Here is a 20813-nt window from a genome sequence, read left to right as displayed (position 1 = left end):
TATGACAAGCAAGCATGCTGCAAAGACAGTGCCGTCATCCATCCTCCCCAGTAATGAGGAAATTCACGTACACTGCCTGGTGTAGTCTTTTTTCCCGAAATCAGAAATATGTTATCAGAGCTCTTTTTCCTTCCATTATAATTGCACAAAACAAACTTTGAAGGTATGTTTGTCCATACGTTGTTATTGAGACATTTTAAATGAAAGCACACATAAAGCTTTTCTGTGTATAAGCGGTATAATTTATACCACATTGAACTTTAAATTACAAAGTTGAACTGACATGGGGTGTAAGACATTCTGAGGAATTGTTTTGATAGTTGAGGCAGACATTATTCAGCAGAAAGCAGACATGAAATTAGATCAGTCATTTTCAAATGATAGTATCTCATTCCCACATCTTTTGCATTTTTTGTATTGTTTGTATGTTTAGGGTAACATTAAAGCCAAACAAAACAAAATGACCTCAGTGAAAATGATCATATATTCACATTATATAGTACATTGGCAACTGAACATCTGGCTAAGGAAACAAGAGTTTCGTCTTAAATCGTGATTGTCATTTGCATTTCATCTTCTTCTAGCTAGTGAATTTTTTTAACATCAGTGATAGAAAACCAGTCACAAATAAGTCAATATCCAAACGATTATACTGTCTGCTGAGTCGACCAAGAAGTGGCAGTTGGTATCAGTGGATTTACATTGGATTGCATTTGCTTACTTTCTTATCCAAGTGGAACAATAGAAGTATGATGTAATATGTACTTTGTTGATGTGGAACAAAGTTAGAAAGATTTGAAGAAAACATATGTCACTGAAGCATGCTGGAGCACATATGGGACATGCACTTTTTACTTAATTCTCCCTTCCTTGTGTTTCTAAAATCTATTAGGTAGGTCAGACAAGGTTGCAGGCTTCCCCATGACCCATGCCTATGTTGCTCTGTAATCTGCCAACAAGAGACATATTTTTGGCAGGGAAGGACATTATTTTCCCTTTTGGCAAAATGTTCTGCTTCAAAGAGACATTCTACTTACACAGCCTGACAGAGAACTAACAAAATTTATCCCAACTATAACAGGCAAACTTGACTGGCAGGCAGTCATGGGATGTGAAACCACAACTACCTGGTCAGCTGCCGTATCTATTTACATTACTTTAGTTTTTCAACACAAAATATTCTGCTTATATTTTGGATTTAAGTTTGCTAATGGCATTATATAAAGGATTACTAAAGCTTGTGCTTTGCACAAAATTAAGACCAAAAGGGATGGTTGGATAATGTAATTTCTTACGCTCTTCTGCAAGCTTTCTACTTGACTTTGAGTATTTTTATTAATAAGTCTTTTTATAGCTGTGCATTTTTTGTTATATTGCATACAACAGATGGTAAATATCTAGGGATGTCTGTAGCACAGTACCACAGCTCTACTGGTGCACTGTAGTTTCAGAGCATATTTCTCTTAAGCTTTGCATACCAGCTGGCACATATTCATAATGTTCTGAATAAATATTAAAAACCCCTTAGTGGTTCTTTTGTTCATGAAAATCCCTGGCACAGTACATTGACAAAACTGTTTTGAAGGCATAAATCAAAAACATTCTTGATGGAAACAATGTGCATTAATGTTATCAATTCAGAACAATGTAAAGAAACTATAAGCTTAATTTAATCATCTCACTAATTGACCTGTCATTAAGATATATTTATCTGTAGAAATCTCACACATGACATTACTCAGTGTAAGTTTACTCAACAGCCCAAATGTTTAAAAGGGTTTTTTGTGGTTTCATTTTACACAGCTCAATGTAGTGAAATACTATACCATGACATTAGTGATAATGATGAGTTTCGTCTTTTAGTGGCAGATTTGTTGCACGTATACACAGCTTTAAATGGTGCAAAAATACTCCTAAAAGGATTTCTCTGGGCCCATTAAAATTATGTTGTGACCTTCAAATAGAGTTGTCCAAAAAAAAAGGGAATACGGAAAGGACAGAGATAGTCGCTGTTTGAGTTGAGTAAGTTAACATGGGGCACATTGATGATTTCAAAATTGCCTTCAATTGTCCCTAACAGATGTTTTGTTCAGGTAGGTTATTTTCTAAAAGGGATTGAGATGTTCCGGGTTTAAAGAAAAGACAGAAGGTGAATTTTGAAAACACGGATCTCCCATAACTATATCTTTGTAGTAGCTTGTTGTGCCATGACAAATGTTCCAAACCTTATTCCATTTTACATTTTATTGGAAGAGTAAATACTGTGCATCCATCCATGCTCCATGGTGATTATTTGGACCTTCCATAGATTGTAAAAAAAATCCAGAATTTCCATGGCATAAAAGAGGCAAATTCACCAGTTTGAAGATTTGTCTGTGACTTCTATACAGTCAATGTGAATTATATGCAATTATACTCAGATTTCCAAAGTTTTTACTGAGGTTCTAAAAACTCCCCATAAGCTTAGAAAATGGTTCTGATGGTTATCCAAAAGAAATAAAGTAAGAAATGCAAACTGAAAAACAATCCGAGGGCTTGAAGAATTAAAAAAATTTTGTACCGAAAGCAGAATCAGTAATAATTTTTTAAAGGAACTGAACAAATATTAGAAATATATAGACATTTTCAAATTTTAGGGACAGGGAGGATAATAAGACTGGATGAACTAGGGTGGGCATTAGCACCAATAGTTAAATTCTGTATCAGGAAATATTATAACTTTAAGCTGGTAGTGAAATAATCATGCAGGGCGGGATTTTCTCGCTGTGCTCGTCCCAAGAAAATCCCACTCAAGGTAAATGGATCTTTGGAGGTCCAGTCCTGCCCACTACATTTCCTATGGCGGGTGAGACGAGAAAATTCTGCTGCAATCTCAAATATATTGAAACTAGGTACACGCTATGGAATGAATTTTCCCATTCCATCCACCATGGGAATCGTAGCAGGTGAGAGGCGACCATGGACAGATCTGTTAACCTCAGGTGGGATTGTCCGGTTTTGGGCAAACGTGGCCAGAAAATCCTGCCCTAAATTTAAGGCACTGAGCTGAATTTTTGTCCCTGGGTCCCAATCCTGCAGTTGGGAGGAAACATGGTTTGGGAACATGAAGATGCCAGCAGCAGGTCTACCACCATTTGGGCTTTGGCTTAAGCGGGCGGGGTCCATCTTCTGTCTGCAAATTCCATGTGATGTCTGATGAGTACCCTTAATAGGTATTTTGATTATCTGCCTTAACTTCCCACCTCTGTCAGGCAGGTAGCTATCATCATTATAACCCCTTCTACTACTGACCCAGAGTCAGTCTCAATGAAAATACACCTGAGACAGGTACATGCTGGTAGACCAGTGCACCAACCAGTAGATCAAAATTGCAGGCATACTTGTCTTCAAACTCACATCCTCAGCCCAATGAACATTCAGCCCAGCCAAATAGCTACAAAAAGGCTTTGTGCATTCAGTGCAAAGATTTTCTTTAAGGGGCATATATTGAGTAGGTCTCTGAAGCATAACATTGCTGGCAGCATTTGTAGAAAGTTCTAACAAAAAATGAATGTAAGTGCATTGATTACTGCATCTGTTATATTGTTAGGTCTTACCTCTCTAATGCCAGAATCTGTGATACTGTCTAGATTCACAGAACCCTCATAAGTCAGGTAATGGAAAACATTGAGAGCACGAACTGCCTCTGGGCCTCGCTGTTTGTATCCAAAAATAAGGTCAATCCACTGATGCAATTGGCAAGAAACAAATTCACTTTCCAGACCCTGCACGAAGACATTTAAAAATAATAAAACAATAGAGCTATGGAACATTATTGTATTACAATTCTCATGGTAAAATATTTATCAAGCCTGCATCCTTTATGCTTGCGTTTTGGTTTTCTTTCTTCCACCCTAAAATATTATTTAATGCAGTAATGGAGAATTGTTACGCTAGAATACTTTTGCCATTTTCAAAATGCAGTATAAATGTTGATGAATTTGATTCATGTAACCATCAAATTACTGCCTGTTTTTACGATGTTGCCCAGAAACATAATGGTTACACTTCTGAGTAAAATGTAAAAATTATAACATGGCAATCCCTTCATAATATCCAAGCAAAACTTTATGTAAGTAATATTTACATTACAATAAATAAAATTACAATTAGCATTATCGGCATGGAAATTTCAGCAATTTTAAAATATAAGACAAAAAAGGAATATTATTTCTTTAAGAAAATGTATGACAGATGTGCCTGATCATATAAAATCACTGTAGTCTGACCTCATACATTTTCATTTTCTCCACTCACCGAATAATTTAAGAATTAGAAAGTACAAATCATCATAATGCACTCATCCTCAAGGTCAAGTCAGCATGGTTCATTGAATTATGCTGACATTTTTAGCTGCCATCATCATATTTAAGCAGCTCTCCAGAACTTACAACAATAGGCAGATATTCATGTGATGAATATTAGAAGACAAAGACCAAAGCGTATGGGCCCACTCGCTGGACCATTTGAAACTAGACTGAGCATTCCCGAACTAAAGCAGTGCTAATTCTATTTAATAATTCTTATTTAAAACAATTCTCTATAGTAGGGCAGTAATTTAACTAAAATCTAAGAGTTTGTCAGGCAATAATACTAGACCAAAGCTTCTTATAAAAGAATTCTGAAGGTTCTAATCTCCTCATTGAAAAGCTGTCAAATGACCCTCCGAAACTATGCCGTTTTTATATTTTGAAAAAATCAGATGTACTATGCCACATGGCAAATTTAATAATTTGATGAAATTTTCAACACTGTTTAAATTCTGTGGCATTGCTTATTTTGACAATGTCGTAGCAGAAAAATGGTATGGCTGAAGGACAAACTATACATTCTAACAACACACACAAGGCATGCAGTAATCACTGCTCCTATTTGCAAAGCAACAGCAGTTAACATGACCTAGTTATGTCACGTGGATTGGGCCAAATCACCATTTGGACTGTCTGAATAAAAGGAGGGATGTGAGAAATCTAAGGTCAAACATTAGATTTATATATTGCCTTTCAAAATCTCATCATGCCACATAGAAGTGTGATGGGTAGCTGCCCTATTTTACATTCCCCCTCTCCCCTGCCGAAAACACATCCAGCGAGGGCACATAAAATATGGCCTATTATCTTGGTATTGCACACAACAAAATTCATTCCAAACATGGATGAAGAAAAATAAAAGGAATACTGAGAGATGGTTAGATTCTCTCTATTTGGAGATAGCAATTGCCTGGCAATTTACAAAAAATCTTTCAAGGGATATGGCTGTAACTACTGTCTGTCCCTAATCGTCCATGAGAAGCTGGTACTCAGCGGCCTCCTTGAACTGCTGCTGTCCATGTGGTATAGGTATGCCCACACTGCTATGTCAGAGGGAGTCTGAGGATTTTGGCCCAGCAGCAGTTAAGGTACAACAGTTTAGTTCCAAATCAGGTATTGTGTGACTTGGAGGGGAACTTGTAGGTGGTGCCTTCCCATGCATCTGCTGCCCTTGTGCTTCTAAGTGGTAAAGGTCATGGGTTTGGAAGGTTCTGTCGGAGGAGCCTTGGTGAGTTGCTGCCGCTGTATGTTGTTGGTGGAGGGAGTGAAATTTTAAAGCAGTGGATGAGGTGCCAATCAAATGGACTGCTTTGTCCAGATGGTATTCAGCTTCTTTAGTATTGATAGTGCTGACTCACTGAGGCAAGTGGAGAGCCTTTCATCACATTTCTGATTTGTGATTTGCACAGGGTGAACAGGCTTGGAGAGTCAGCAAGTGAGTTACTCTATTTTTCATTCGTTCAAGGGATGCGGGCATCACAGGATGGCTGGCATTTATTGCCCATCCCTGAGGACAGTTAAGAGTCAACCATTTCTGTGGATCTGGAATCACAGGTAGGCCTGACCAGGTCAGGATGACAGATTTCTTTTCCTAAAGGACATTAGGGAGCCAGATGGGTTCTTTACAACAATTAGATCTAAATTCAATTCTAAGTTTTAATGGAATTCAATTCTGCCATGTGCCTTGGTGGGATTTGAACCTGGATATCCAGAATATTAGCCTGGGTCATCTGGATTCATTGTCTGTGATAATTTCACTAAGACCCATTCTTGTTGCAAAGGGGCACTGGGCGCTTCAGTAGCTGAGGAGTTGCAAATGATGCTTAACATTGTGCAATCATCAGTGAACATCCCCATTTATGACCTTATCATAGAATCATAGAAACTCTACAGTGCAGAAAAAGGCCATTTGGCCCATTGAGTCTGCACCAACCACAATCCCATCCAGGCCCCATCCACTTATCGTTACATATTGACCCGCTAATCCCGTTATCCTACACATCTCAGGACACTAAGGGGCAATTTTAGCATGGCCAAGCAACCTAATCCGCACATCTTTGGACTGTGGGAGGAAACCAGAGCACTCGGAGGAAACTCATGCAGACATGAGGAGAATGTGCAAACTCCACGCAGACAGTGACCCAAGCCGGGAATCGAATTCAGGTCCCTGGAGCTGTGAAGCAGCAGTGCTAACCACTGTGCTACCGTGCCGCCCAGGATGAGGGAAGGTCATTGATGAAGTAGCTGAAGATGATTGGGCCTCAATCCTGAGGAATTGCTGCAGTGATTTGACTTCCAGCAACCACAACCACCTTCTTTATGCTGGCTCTCCAACCAGTGGAGAGCTATGCTTCTGATTCCCATTGATTTCACATTTGCTAGGGTTCCTTGATGCCTCACTCAGTCAAACCCTTGATCATAGATGTCAAGGGAATCACTCTCATTTCATCTCTTAGGTTCAGGTCACGTGTCGAAGACTGGCTGAAGATTGTTGCAAATGCTTCAACTTATATGATGTGCATGTTAATTGCCAGATATCAGCTCAAGCCTCAATGTACTCTCAGTCTTGCTTATGCATGAGATATTAAACTGAGATTCAGTTTGTTGCTTAAATGGATTTAAATGATCTCACAGTATTTTTCTGAAAATGCCACAGCGCTTCAGGACGAAGTTCCAGATTTTTGGCCCAGCGATAGTGAAGGAAGTTCAAAGGTCATCTAAATATAGAAACTACAAGGAGGTCAGGGGATGTAGCAAGTAACTTATCTCCTGACTTCCCAAAGCATGTTGACCATCTACAATGCACAAATCAGTGCATTTGCCTGAAGGGACGCGGCTCCAACAACACTCAGTACACTCAATACCACTTATTAGGCTTGATCGGCACTCCCATCCACTACCTTAAACATTCGGGATGAGCAACTAATGCTAACCTTATCAGTGGTGTCAAATTGCAGCAATTGATTTTAAAAATGGGCAGAATATTACAGGGGGGAGGGGGGAGCCACACAGTTTGCAAACACCTCCCCACCCCATAGAAAAGTCAACACAGAATCAAGTCGCCTCTGCAGCCATAACATGCCGCGGGAAGGCTAAATTGACTGTCAATGAGACATTTCCCCCTCACTGGGGAGGTTATCCTGCCCTAGGAAGCTGTCGGTCAATCCAAGCAAGCGGGCAGGAAGAACGATGATGGGGTACTAACATGGGGGATGGACTCTGTTGCGGAAAGGGCACCCAAAGAGAGTACTCCCACTTCCTTTCCAGCAATATAAGACGTTTTTTAAAAAGACTGCCACCCAACTGTCCATGCCAACTGTGCTATGGCATGGGTAGAGTAATTTCAGTACCCACTCGCCATATTTAATTCAATAATCAAGGGTCAATTGAGCATGTTAACACGATGATTTTGGAGTCCACCCATGCCCCATATTATTAAATACACCCAGCTGATGAGTGCAAAATACAGCCCAATATTTCTAAACTGCAGCATTCCTTCATCAAATAAATAGTGTTCTCTATATTTTATGTCAAATATAGAAATGTTAATGCATCATTAAATCTCGTTGTCATTATGATTAAAATATCATTAAGTTTATGCAACTATTTTAAAGTATATTTGTGTCCATTATTCTGTTACAGAGGGCTTTAGAATAAGGAAAATAATCATTTGGATCTGCAAGGCAAATATAGACACCGAGGAAACACAGAAAAGGCACGAAAACTGATTGCTAAAATATCATAGGCTACTCTAACGCATCTTCCGTTAGCCCACAACTGAAAAGGAACAAATATTTCACTCAATTTAGGAGCAGTGAGTTTTAGGGCAAGGCATCTGATAATACATATCTTAAATGCAAAGAAAAATTAGTCAGTGGCTTAGTAATTTGTACAACTTATTTTTGGTAGGAAATAATGAATATTCTAAATAGATTTTTTATTTTTGCAATCATAATAACTTCTAAGTTTTTAACTGCTTAATATCTGTTTCTTCCATTTTGCCAGTTTCAAGCAGTTCAAACTCTTTGACCTCAAGCTGACTGCAGTTGGCCTACAGTCAAGTCACGCAAAGAACTGCATTATTTGAAGATAGCCAATGATTCAGTTCAGAAGAGAATCTGGTCTAACTACAGAGAATTCTTTGACCACATTAAAAAAATTAAGGAAGTTATTTTGTAAAGTTGTGAAGATGGATAGTTAGACTTTATATATGATGAAAACCTGAATTATTACGAATAAACAGTGGGGATGAGTCCACTGCAGTTTTGAAACGAACATCAAAAATCCCAGAATCCCTTATCTTCAGTAGCCTTCACACTCACATCTTTAGTATACTTGAACAACGAGCTGAATGTGTTCTATTTATGGTTACCACCCGGCAAAAGCCTGCTGGGATTGAATGGCTGAGTAATACTGCAGATGCACATCTGTGAGAAGCTTTTTAAAGCTGGTAAATTATGATTGATGAACCCAACAATCATGCAACATTATCAGGGACATTCACTGCTTCTGTCCTTCGGTGACATCATAGAGGTCAGACAAAAATCATGTTAGTATTGAATACTCTGCTTTAATAAGGTTAAATGAATAAGTCTCTGGGAAATGTCTAGCCACATGCAGTTTGGAAAAACGGCTACTTGCAGTTTATCCAATGCAGCAGTCATTTTACAAGAATCAGATATCATTCTTACCATTCTGTTAATGCGGACAAAATCCTCTGGCTTCTTTGCCCAAATTGGAAGCTCAACATCAGAAACAACGGTTCCATCTTCTCTGATGCCAAGGTTATAGTTATTACTATTCACAAACATTTCAGGTAAATAATAGAATTCTGGGATTAGCTCCTGATTAAGAAAGAGACAAAATGAAACAAAGCATTTTTAAAAATCACATTTGTTGAGACACAAAATTCAAGATTTTTTTCCCAAACTTCACCATTACAATTATCATTAATTTAGACAATGATGGGTAACACACCAAGTCTGAGAATTGATTATAATGAGAACAATTAGACAAAACAGCACAAGTTATCTTACCTGCAGCAAGGATTTTGTGCAATGAAGCATAATGTTATATTGCGTTACTGTAAATTTTGTATTTAAAATTGAAAGACTGTCAATTATAAATCTCTGCCATTTCCAAGGAAAAACATGCCACTGATGTAACTAAATAACAATAAGTGCTTGATGTAACTTCTTCCTTAGTGAATAAAGTTTTGTGCTCTTCCACACTTCCGCTTTCTCCTCATTGATATGGAGATGCCTGGGATGGACAACATGAGAGGTCACACGACACCAGGTTATAGTCAAACAGGTTTATTTGAAATCACAAGCTTTTGGAGCGCTGCTCCTTCGTCAGGTGAACTCCTCACTGGTTGACAGAGCTGTGGACCTGCTTCCCATTCTCCTCACTCTGCCACTTATAAAGTTTTATGGCTGAGTTATCCTCACTCATTTCAGCCTGTCATCCAGCATTTTGACTGACATATTTCCCCTCCTCACTGTTTTCCCATTTTCTCTATTCTCTCTCACTCCCCATCTCTTTCCTTCATCCCTAATATTCCTTGTCTTCGTATCCTTCTCTCCTCTGAGTCCACCCTGTTTGAATTGAATATTGCACATGGTCATAGCACTGTGTGCATTGCCACGAGGCTTCAATTAAAATGCTATATTAATAACAAGTACCTCACCATTAGTTTGAGACTATCATCTAATTTCGCAATTCAGGTAAAAATAAATAATTTCAGAATCACCCATGGTTTATGAAATCGCCTACTACTTTCAATGTAAATGCACTTTCTGTTATTAGTATTTACTTATAAAAGATTTACACATTAAATTAGCTAACTTTGTTTAAGATTGTCTACATTTAATGTGCATTTATTCAGAAACTGTTGTTTCTGGTGTTAAGTTTCTAATTTATGCAGAGGCCAGAGGATTTTGTTCACATTAAGAGAATGGGAGAAAGATATTGAACTCTTGTAAAATGACTGCTCCAATGGATAAATTGCTGCTTTTCTTGCATTTTAACAAGCACTTTAATGTCATTTAATGTTAATGTTTATTTGCAATGCACACAGAGGGATCTGGTATACTTACATGCATCACAAAAAGTTAGCATGCAAGTACCGCAATTAATTAAGGCAAATCGAATTTGCTTTATTGCAAAAGGAATGGCGTATAAAAGTAGAGACTTGTAGTTATAATTGTGTAAAGCATTGGTGAGACAACAGCTAGAATACTGCGTAGAGTTTTGATCTTCTTATTTAAAGGATGTACTTGCAGTGGAGTCAGTTCAGAGAAGAATTCACAACATTGATCCCAGGGATGAAAGGGTTGTCTCGTGAGGAACGATTAAGCAGGTTGGGCCTATTCGCATCGGAATTTAGATGAGAGGTGATCTTATTGAAACATATAAGATTATGAGAGGGCTTGACAGCATAGTTGCTGAGAGGATGCTTTGCCTTGTTGCAGAATTCATAACTAAGGCACAGTTAAGGCGATAAGGGGCCTCACATTAAAGATGAGATGAGGAACAATTTCTTCTTTGAGAGCTTCATAATCTTTGGAACTCTGTACCCCAGAGAGCAGTGGAGACTGGCCCATTGAACATACGCAAGACTGAACGAGGTAGATTTTTGATCTAAAAGGGAGTCAAAATATTATCGTGGATAGGTAGGGAAATAGTTATGAGGTCATGATCAGATCAGCCATGAACTTATTGGACGGTCGTGCAGGCTTAGGTGCTGACTGGTCTATTCCAGCTCCTATTCCTTATATTTTTATTTAGTACCTCAGCCAAGTCCTCTGTAGGTTTCTAAAAGTTTCTAAAGGTTTGTGAAAAGAGAAAGATTGACAAAAATGAATGTAGACCCATAACAGTTAGAAATGGGGGGACTCATAACAGGGTACAAAGAAATGGCCTAAGAACTAAATTTGTACTTTGCTTCTGTTTTCACAAAGGAAGACATGAATAAGGTCTTGGAAGTTCTGAGAAACACAAGTTTTAGTGAAAAGCTCAGAAGGAAAGCAGTATTAGCAGGCAAGTGGTTTTGGTTAAATTAATGGGATTGGAGGTGGATAAATTTCAAGAGCCTGAAAACCTTCATCCCAGAGCACTTAAGAAAGTGGCCCTAGAAATAGTAGGTCCATTAGTGGTCATTTTCCTAAAGGTTTTGGACTCTGGAGTGGTGTCCACAGATTGTGGAGGAGGGAGGGATAGCTAACGTAAGCCCACTATTCAAACAGGGAGGTAGACAGAAAATGGGGATCCCTAGACCAGTGAGCCTGATGTTGGTAGTGGCACAGTCAGACAAAGTCAGCATGGATTTACAAAAGGGATATCAAGGTAGATGCTTGACAAATCTACTCTAATTCTTTAAGGATGTAACTAGTAGATTTGACAAGGAAGAACTGGTGAATGTGGTTTATTTAGACTTTTAGAAAGCTTTTGACAAGGTTTCACATAGCAGATTACTACGTAAAGTTAACGTGCATGGAATTGCAGGTAATGTCGTGAGATGGCTACAAAGCTGGGTAGCAGACAGGAAGCAGAGTTGGGATAAATAGGTCCACTTCCAACTGGCAAGCAGAAACTACTGCAGGGGTTTCTGTTAGAACCCCAACTGTTCACATGATACATTAATGATTTGGATGAGGGAACTAAATATATTATCTCCAAGTTTGCAGGTGATACAAAGCTAGGTGGGAGGGTGAGCTGTGAAGAGGATGCAGAGATGCTTCAGTGTGATTTGGACAGGCTGAGTGAATAGGCATATTCATGGCAGATGTAGTATAATATAGATAAATGTTAGATTATCTGTTTCAGTCCCAAAAATAGAAAGGCAGATTATTATTTGAATGGGCGTAAACTGACAGAGTTGGAAACTCAGCAAAACCTTGGTGCCCTCATACATCAGTCACTGAAACTAAGTGCAAAAATACAGTGTGCAGTAGAGAAAGCAAATGGTATACTGGCCTTCAAAGCAAGAGGATGTGAGTATAGAAATGGGGATGTCTCACTGCAATTGTATAGGGAGTTGGTGAGGGCATATCTGGAGTAATGTGTACCCGTTTTGGTGTACTGAGGAAGGGTGTTCCAGCTATAGGGGGAGTGCTGCAAAGGTTTACCAGGCTGATTCCTGGGGTGGCAAGACAGTCATATGAGGAGAGACTAAGTTGGTTAGGATTATATTCACTGGAGATTAGAAGAACAAGTGGGGATCTCATGGAAACTTATAAAATTCTAACAGGATTAGACAGGATAAATTCAGAAAGAACTTTCCAGGTGGTGGGACTGTCCAGAACTAGGGGTCATATTTTGAGGCTGAGGGGTAAACTTTTAGGATGGAGATGGAGAGAAATTTCTTTACACAGAATTGGTGAATATGTAGAATTGATTACCACAAGAAATAATTGAGGCCAAAACTTTGTGTGATTTCAAGACAAAATTAGACATGGCTCTTGGGACTAAATGGATCAAGGTATATGGGAGGAAAGCAAGATCAGGATATTGAATTTGATGACCATAATGAATGGCGAAGCAGGCTTGGTAGGCTGAATGGCCTACTCCTGCTTCTATTTTCTATGTACGTTTCTATGTATCTCCATATGTAAAGCTCTTTATTTTGGTCTCTAATTGGCATCATTCCTCCTTTTCCCACCATTTTAGTATTCATTTTTGCATTCCCTTTTATGCTATCTGCCAGTTGCTTCTCATATTCTCTCTCTGCTCCTCATACTTTCTTTCCACTTCTATGAACTTCCAACATTCAGCCTGATTCCCACTTGTATAATCAGCCTCACATCTACCATACATACCCTTTATCTTCTGTATTAAAAATGTTAAAAGGAAGTTTGAATCTTTAATTTTGCAACAACAGTCTCATGAGGCAGAGAATATTATCAATAGTCTTAAGTAATTAGTCGAGAAATGTTTATTACAAGAATTATTTCAGGATTTAAACTTCCATGTCTAGTACATTAAAAAACATACAATAAATTTCTTTAACGTTGTAGAACTCCAAAATACCGAGAATTTAAACAGAAGTTTTCATTATTGTATTCTGAAAAAATGACAATTTAAATGTTCAGGAAAGCTTAAGATTAGATTGGCATAAAGTGAGCTACTATTGATTTTTGTTCATCTTGAATTCTATTAGATATAATTTCAACAACGTCACTGACATTGGAAGGATAACAAAAATATCTTATTAGGGTGTTTGACGTCCATCACATTGCCCAGACTGGCAGGTGAAGCTAAGACAATTTCTTAGAGGGGGTGGAGGAAAAGGTTAAAAGTTTTGAATATTCCTTCCATCCTTACATACTCCTGGCAGCTATTAAAGGAACAGGTTAGTAAAGGCCAGCAAATGATTAGTCATCTACTTGGTTAGTTGGGAAATGATGCAAAGGGACCCAAGAGTGCAAAAAACAGATGTAAGATTAAGATGATGTATTTTTACAATGATGCTTGATGATAAAATTATGTTACCTGACAAGGCCAACATCTATAATTAATCAGCGTGGAAATCAAACAAATAGTCCATATTTTGCTCTAGTAATAACAATGAAACTGTCATTGTTTGCAGTGAAATCACTGCTTCACTGAAATGGCCAGAAGTTCTAGAGTCTGAACAACATGTAAATTCAGAAGTTGCTGTCAGTGATTCTATACTTCTCTAGAGGGTGCACTACTACTGAGGAACTCCCAGACTGCAATCAGTAGGAAAAATCAATTAAGCCCACTCTTATGCTATTAAGTCTTGTAAAAACCCTGAAAAAGTTACACCTAGTTGAATGGAACATTTAAACATGATGCTAAATTCAAAGTTACTATGAAACCCTTGCTGGTCCTAAAAAGCTAAGTTTACATTTATGGAATGTTAAATTTCTCCGTCATGGTACAATTATGTAAAAACAATTTCACGTAATTTTTTTTTCCATTTTTGGAAGTTTACCTCTATTATAGCTTCTACCTCAGTACAATTGTAATTATTTATTTCACTATCTGAAAATCTAAATTAGAAGTGAAGGGTCATAAGTGTTTTTAACTTCCTGGTTTGCTGCATGCAAATACTTTCGTGTAAATGGCTGCTCTACTGCCTGCTCACATTGCTGCTGCCACATGCCAAGATGTTCCCTTGACTTGGCTCCAGCTTTAATGTACCGTTGGGAAAGGGGGAAAATTACACCTCCGAGATTCTTAGATCTTTGTGGCCAGCATTCTTTGAGGTCAATAGTAAGTGCCCTTACTTTGCCACTGATCACAAAATCTCAGTCATTGTGTTTTACCTATTTTACAACTCAAGAATTATTTAATTATCCGATTATAGACACAAAAGAAATGTTGAAGATTAATGCCTTGGGTTCCAATATTGAAATCTTGGTGCATATATCTTCAAACACTCCATTAACAGTAATAAGCTTTTCTGAATTTCTTTTTGTTAATGATGTCATAGAATTTTAAAAATTTCTGCTCAGAATTTCACTTCTACTCAACACAATAATTTGAAATTATTTTTGTTTTCTGACTGAAAGTCATAACATTGGTATCAGGATCGTAAAAGCTGCTTTGATACTCAAGTGAATAAGTGGTAAAGCCAATAATGGGATTTTTTTTGTGAGCTATTCTGTAGTCACACTGCCATCCATTGGAAGCTATTTAACTAATCACATCATAAATTATTTACACATTATTTATTTGCTCTCTCTCACCTGTCAGTGCTTTCACTTGTTTGACTTTAGTGGTTATGCACTTCCTCAGTGTTCAAAGGTTAAGTACAATTCTTACTGCTGAAATTGTGTCATTCTTATTTGAATTAAACAATTTGAAAACCTCTTGTTACACTATACACTAACATGAGGCAGCTCTTTTAAAAACAAGCAACGTGAAGCTCCAATTTCTCAAATCCTAGCAACAGATTAAATTTACCAGATTACATCGTTACAAGCATTAAGGCACTACAACGCGTAACATGATCAAAACGGATGACACTCTGCTTGAAATCTAACTCTACATAGGTTTTTCTAGGGTCACAGAGGTATAATAATGCAAAAAAATCACTACAGTCGCTAAAGTAACCAATTAAATTTGATACTTCAGCCCTGTATTGTGTCAGGGATGTGATCTACAAAGACATTCTTATGGTTATATATTTTCCTCTAGGCTTCCTAAAAATGCTCCACTTTCCAGTATTACAATACATAGCATTAAAGCACAGTTTGTTTAAATTAATGGAGGCAATGTAAACCTTTCTTAGTAATATTCTTTGATGTTGCTTTAATTAAAATACATCTAAGAAATAAGACAAAACTCCAACTACGGCACATATTCTGCACACAGCTCTATGTAATATCACAATGAAATTTTAATAACACAAGGCTGCTCAGTCTCCAGACTGTCCCGGATTCTAAATTTGGATGGGGGCTGGGGTGGAGGAGGTAAATAAAATGTAAGTAAACCGTATTATGCAGTTTATTGGATAGTGACACGTAAGGCTCTTTAGCCACACTTTAAGGACTTTCTTTAGCTGATGGTTGTTACTACTGAATTTATCAAAATTGTACTTTTTTAAACCACATCCTATGTAAAGTTTACATTCCATTGTTATTGCAACATTGTGCTATTATGGCTGCACGGTGAAATGAAATCCAAAACATACGTTTCCACTTTTCTAATGTAATTCACTGCTTGCTTTTAAAAATACCATCTTTTCTGGTTCTTTACCCCTTAGCGTCCATTAATTCTGGAAATGGGCTGACTAATCATTCAGAAACCCTGCCCATTAACTGTATTAATTTACCCTGGTTTAATGGCATTTTGTCAAACTTGTGAGGCCTGCAAAGCCTTTTGAGAACACACAGTGGTTACTTTGAACAGTTTTTATTAAATAAAGAAAAGAAGTCTGGACAGTGATTCCTTTGCTTGTCACTACATTTTAAAAAATCAGTGTGAAGCCAACTGGACTAGCTAAGGTCTTTTCCGGGTGACTTGTTTCCTGAAAGGTCATCTTACTAACAGCCACTCTTTTCCCAGCTTGCTCTCATTACCACAGGAGGAGGCCAGGATTAATAAAGAAAGATTGTAAAACATAGATTCTTGACCAATTTTGGGGTCTGGAAGATCATATATCAAACATTTCTTTTGATCAGATGCCCAAGTTACCTGTAAATTCAACATACATAATCATACAATGTGTATACACTTTAATGCATTTTTGCATGTCAAGTTACTTCTACTCTCTCCCCCCACACAAAAAAATGCACAGAGAACAGACAGACAGACAGACAGAAATGACATTATTTTAAATGAGTTTCATTGAAATATAACATCACTGGGTCCAAGTTGCGTTGGTAAGAAAAAGTGGCTGAAAGGAACAAACTGCATTTAAAATAATACTTGTCATTAATGGTTAATTAACTGCCCTGGGCAAATGCAACCAGCATTGTATTGAACCACAACAATATGACACATTGAGGACGAATGCCATTCCTGCTGTGTTTTATTGTAGTGAGACAAACATTAAGTCAACACCAGCAGAACCATTATAGTACTGTACTTCGCTTGCTTGTAATCCATGTTATTAATGACAACCATGTTAATTAACTTTGTTCAGACACATATCTTAGCCAACAATTTGGAGGCAACAAAGAAAGAGAATACAGCAAACGTACTTCATTCAAATATATTCATGAACAGAATTTCTGCCCTAATATCAGGGTGCATACAGACGCAAGCGGTTGCAAAAATGTATGCTGCTGGCCAGTATGCTGGCACATCCCAACCCTGGGTTATTTTCCTGGATGTGGAATCTTAAGGGCGGGTATCCAGCTAAGTTAAGAGAAATTAATTGGCCTCAATCAGCCATTTACAGAAGTCAACTATAATTTTCCAGTTGATCTCTGGGCCTTCACTGACATTAGGAACTAGGCCAGCTGTCTGGAGACAGCCTCCTTGTGGTGGACCATAGCGCAATGCTCCAAGCAGCCTTCAAGGCCCTCAATGCTTGCCTGCTCCTCCTTTGGTTGTGTCAGCATTTCAGATTAACATCTGTATTCCACCAATGTTGATATGGTTAGCACTAGTTAAACCAGACATGACCTACTGATATGTAGTCCTGATAATAAAATACTTACAAATGGAAATAGTCTAATGATGGGTCTTGAAATTTCAAGTGATGCGGCAATGACTATTTCCTTTGCCAGTTGCTCCACTGGGAAGAAATTTGGGAAGAAAGATTGCCTTGGCAACAAACGAAGGGGCAACTGTCCCAAAAAAATTCTAAATGTCGAATTTGTGTAAAACCTTTAGTAAATCACACTGGTTTTTTTGAGTGGGAGTTTCAAAATGAATCTCCCACACTCTGTACAGTGCAGAGAGCACTAGCATAAATCCTACTGAAAATTGGAGCCTATTCCCTCTGTGGAGCCTGGCAGAACTGAGCAGGCTACTGCGTATGCACTGAATGGTCAGTGCCGAGACTGGCACAAGAACAGTGGCCCCTGTCTGCTGGCATCCTGATTGCTGGACAGCTCGATCGCCGGCCCTGTGACCACCACATAGTCAGCTGTATGACTCCCTCATGGCCCGATCGCTGAACCCCCGAACTTGCTGGGGCCAGCCTCAACCCTCTGCCCCCCCACCGCAGTCCTGAACCCCCAACGTCACCACCGAATGCAGAGTGGCAGCGGGATCCCCCACCCCCACTGATCACCTCTCAGAGGCCCCTCCCCCCAATCAGGCCTGCTAATGCTCACAAAATGGCCTCTGCTAGCGTCTCCTGGCCTGCTGCGCTAAAATAGCAGCACAGCAGGCTAGGCAAATTGCCCGCATAATCTTTGCAGTTTGTGTGGATGGCTACATTGTTTTTTGTCATTACCCAAGGACAGTCGGTATTTGGTTCTGTCAATTCCCAATAATCCGTTCCATATTTTACATAAAATGGTCAGTCTACTTTTCTCCCTCCTTTGTTGTCATGATTCCCATTCCAAATTTTTGATTGAGGGTTTTATTTTATTTGTTCATGAGATTTGGGCAATGCAGGCTAGGTCAACTTTTATTGTCCAAGCTTAGTTACCATGGAAAAGATGATGATTTGCTATCGTTTTGAACTGTTGCAGTGGGAATATCCACATTACTGTAAGGAAGGGAACTCATCAGCCTGAGTATGAATATTGTCCAGCTCTTGCTGCACATGGACAAGGACTGCTTCAGTATCTCAGGAATCGTGAGTAGTACTGAACATAGCATACTCATCTGTGAACATCCCCACTTTTAGCCTTATGATTGAGAGAAGGTTAGTGGTCAAACAGATAGTTGGGGGTTGGACACTATCCTAAGGAATTCCCACAGCAGTATCCTGGGACTGAGATCATTGCCCTTCAACAATCACAACCATCTATCTTCCTTTGTGCTAGATGTGACTCCAACCAGTGGCAAGTTTCCCCCTGATTCCCATTGTCTCCAGTTTTGCTAGGGCTACTTGATGCCACACTCACTCAAATGCTGCCTTGATCTCAAGAGCAATCACCTTCACTTCACTTCGTGAGTTCAACATACAGCCCTTTGGGCCAAGGCTTTAATGAGGTCAGGAAGTGAGCGGCCTTGGCAGAACCCAAACTATGTTAGTAAGCAGGTTATGGCTCAGTAAGTGCCATTCGATAGCACTGTCAATTACACTTTCAATCACTCGCTGAAGCCTGAGAGTAGACTGCATAGGGGGTGTGGTAATTGACCAAATTAGATTTGTCTTGCTTTTTATGAACAGGACTTACTTGGGCAATTTTTCACATTGCTAGTGTTGTAGATGTACTGGCATGTGACTAATTCTGGAGCACAAGTCTTCAGTACTACTGCTGGAAGGTTGTCAGAGCTCTTTGCCTTTGCAGTCTCCAGGGGCTTCAGCATTTTCTTGATATCACGTGAAGTGAATTGAAGTGGCTGAAGGCTGGCATCTATAATGTTGGGCACCTCAGAAAGAGGCCGGGATCAATCATCCTGTTGGCACTCCAGGCTGAACATGGTTGCAGATATTTCAACCTTGTCTTGTAACTGGGCTCTTCCACCATCGATGATGGGGATATTTGTGGTGACTCCTCCTTCAGTTAATTGTTTAATTGTCCAGCACCATTCATGACTGGATGTAGTCAGGCTGCTGAGTTTAGATCTGATCTGTCGATCATGGGATTGCTTAGCTGTATCATATGTTGCTTTTGCTGTTTGGCGTACCAAGTGTCCTGTGTTGTAGCTTCACCAGATTGGCACCTCATTTTTAGATATGCCTGGTGTTGCTCCTGACACACTCAACTGCACTCTTCATTGAGTCAGACTTGATCCCTGGTTTGATGCTGAGTGAATGAGTGAAGGATATGCCAGATCATGAGGTTACAGATTATGGTTGTATACGATTCTACTGATGGCCTACAGCGATCCTTATATTCCCAGTTTTAATTTGCTAGATCTGTTTGAAATCTATGCCATTTAGCATGGCAGTAGTGCCATACAATATAATGGAATGTATCCCCAATGTGAAGATCGGATTTCATCTCCACAAGGACTGTGTGATGGTCACTCCGATCAGTACCGTCATGGACAGATGCACCTGTGACAGGTAGATTGGCGAGGATTAGATCAACTAGGTTTTCCTGTTTTATTGGTTCTCTCACCACCTGTCAAAGTCTCAGTTTAGAGTCCTTTAGGACTTGGCCAGCTACTGAGCCAGTCTTCATGATGCACATGGAACTCCTCCACCCAGCATAGATTTTGTGACCTTGCCACCCTCAGTGCTTCTTCCAAATGATGCAGGAGTATTCATTCATAACCTGAGAGGGACAGTAGCAGGACAACAGATGATAATCAGCAGGAAGTTTCCTTACCATTGCTTGACCTGATGCCATAAGACTTCATGGGATCCAGAGTCAATTTTGAGGACTTCCAGGGCAACTGCCTCCCTACTATGTAACACTGTGCCGCCTGGTGGGACAGGACATATCTAGGGTTGTTGATGGTAGTGTCTCGGATGTTGTTTGTAATTATGATTCCATGAGTATCATAACTTGACTAATGTGTGGGACAATTCTCCCAATTTTGGCACAAACCCCTAGGTGTTAGAAAGGATGACTTTGCAGGGTTGACAGGTCTGGGATCACTGTTTTCACTTCCGCTGTCTAGTTCACTGCTAGGTGTTGTATCCAATTTCATTATTCCTTTTAGGTTTTGTAGTAGTTTGATACAACTGAATGGCTTGCTATGCCATTTCAAATGGCAGTTAAGAGTCATTGCAATGGGTCTGGAGTCACAGCTAAGAATGGCACATTTCCCTACCTAAAGGACATTAGTGAATCACGTGGCTTTTTACAATGATCAACAATGTTTTAATTATCAGGTGGTCACACGGTGAAGCCTTCCATTGTTTGCTGGAGCAGAGGAGTGAAGGAGCAGAGAGAGAGATAAGAATTTACCTGT

General features: G+C 39.1%; 1 protein-coding gene across 4 annotated transcripts in view; it reads right to left on the bottom strand.

Moving 5' to 3' along the window:
* The window catches only part of nbeaa (neurobeachin a), an 825376-nt gene that overhangs the window by 72440 nt on the left and 732123 nt on the right, over positions 1-20813 (bottom strand). For all 4 annotated transcript variants that reach the window (XM_080197464.1, XM_080197465.1, XM_080197462.1 and 1 more), the window contains 2 exons: positions 9041-9193; positions 3597-3764 (listed from right to left, as the gene is read on the bottom strand). In XM_080197464.1, coding sequence (XP_080053590.1) covers positions 3597-3764; positions 9041-9193 — 321 coding nt within the window. The remainder of the gene's footprint in view (positions 1-3596; positions 3765-9040; positions 9194-20813) is intronic.

Source organism: Carcharhinus amblyrhynchos, chromosome 10, assembly GCF_965287045.1.
Source record: "Carcharhinus amblyrhynchos chromosome 10, sCarAmb.v2.hapA, whole genome shotgun sequence".
In the NCBI taxonomy this organism is placed as follows: domain Eukaryota; kingdom Metazoa; phylum Chordata; class Chondrichthyes; order Carcharhiniformes; family Carcharhinidae; genus Carcharhinus; species Carcharhinus amblyrhynchos.
This window is presented reverse-complemented; position numbering and strand designations above follow the sequence as displayed.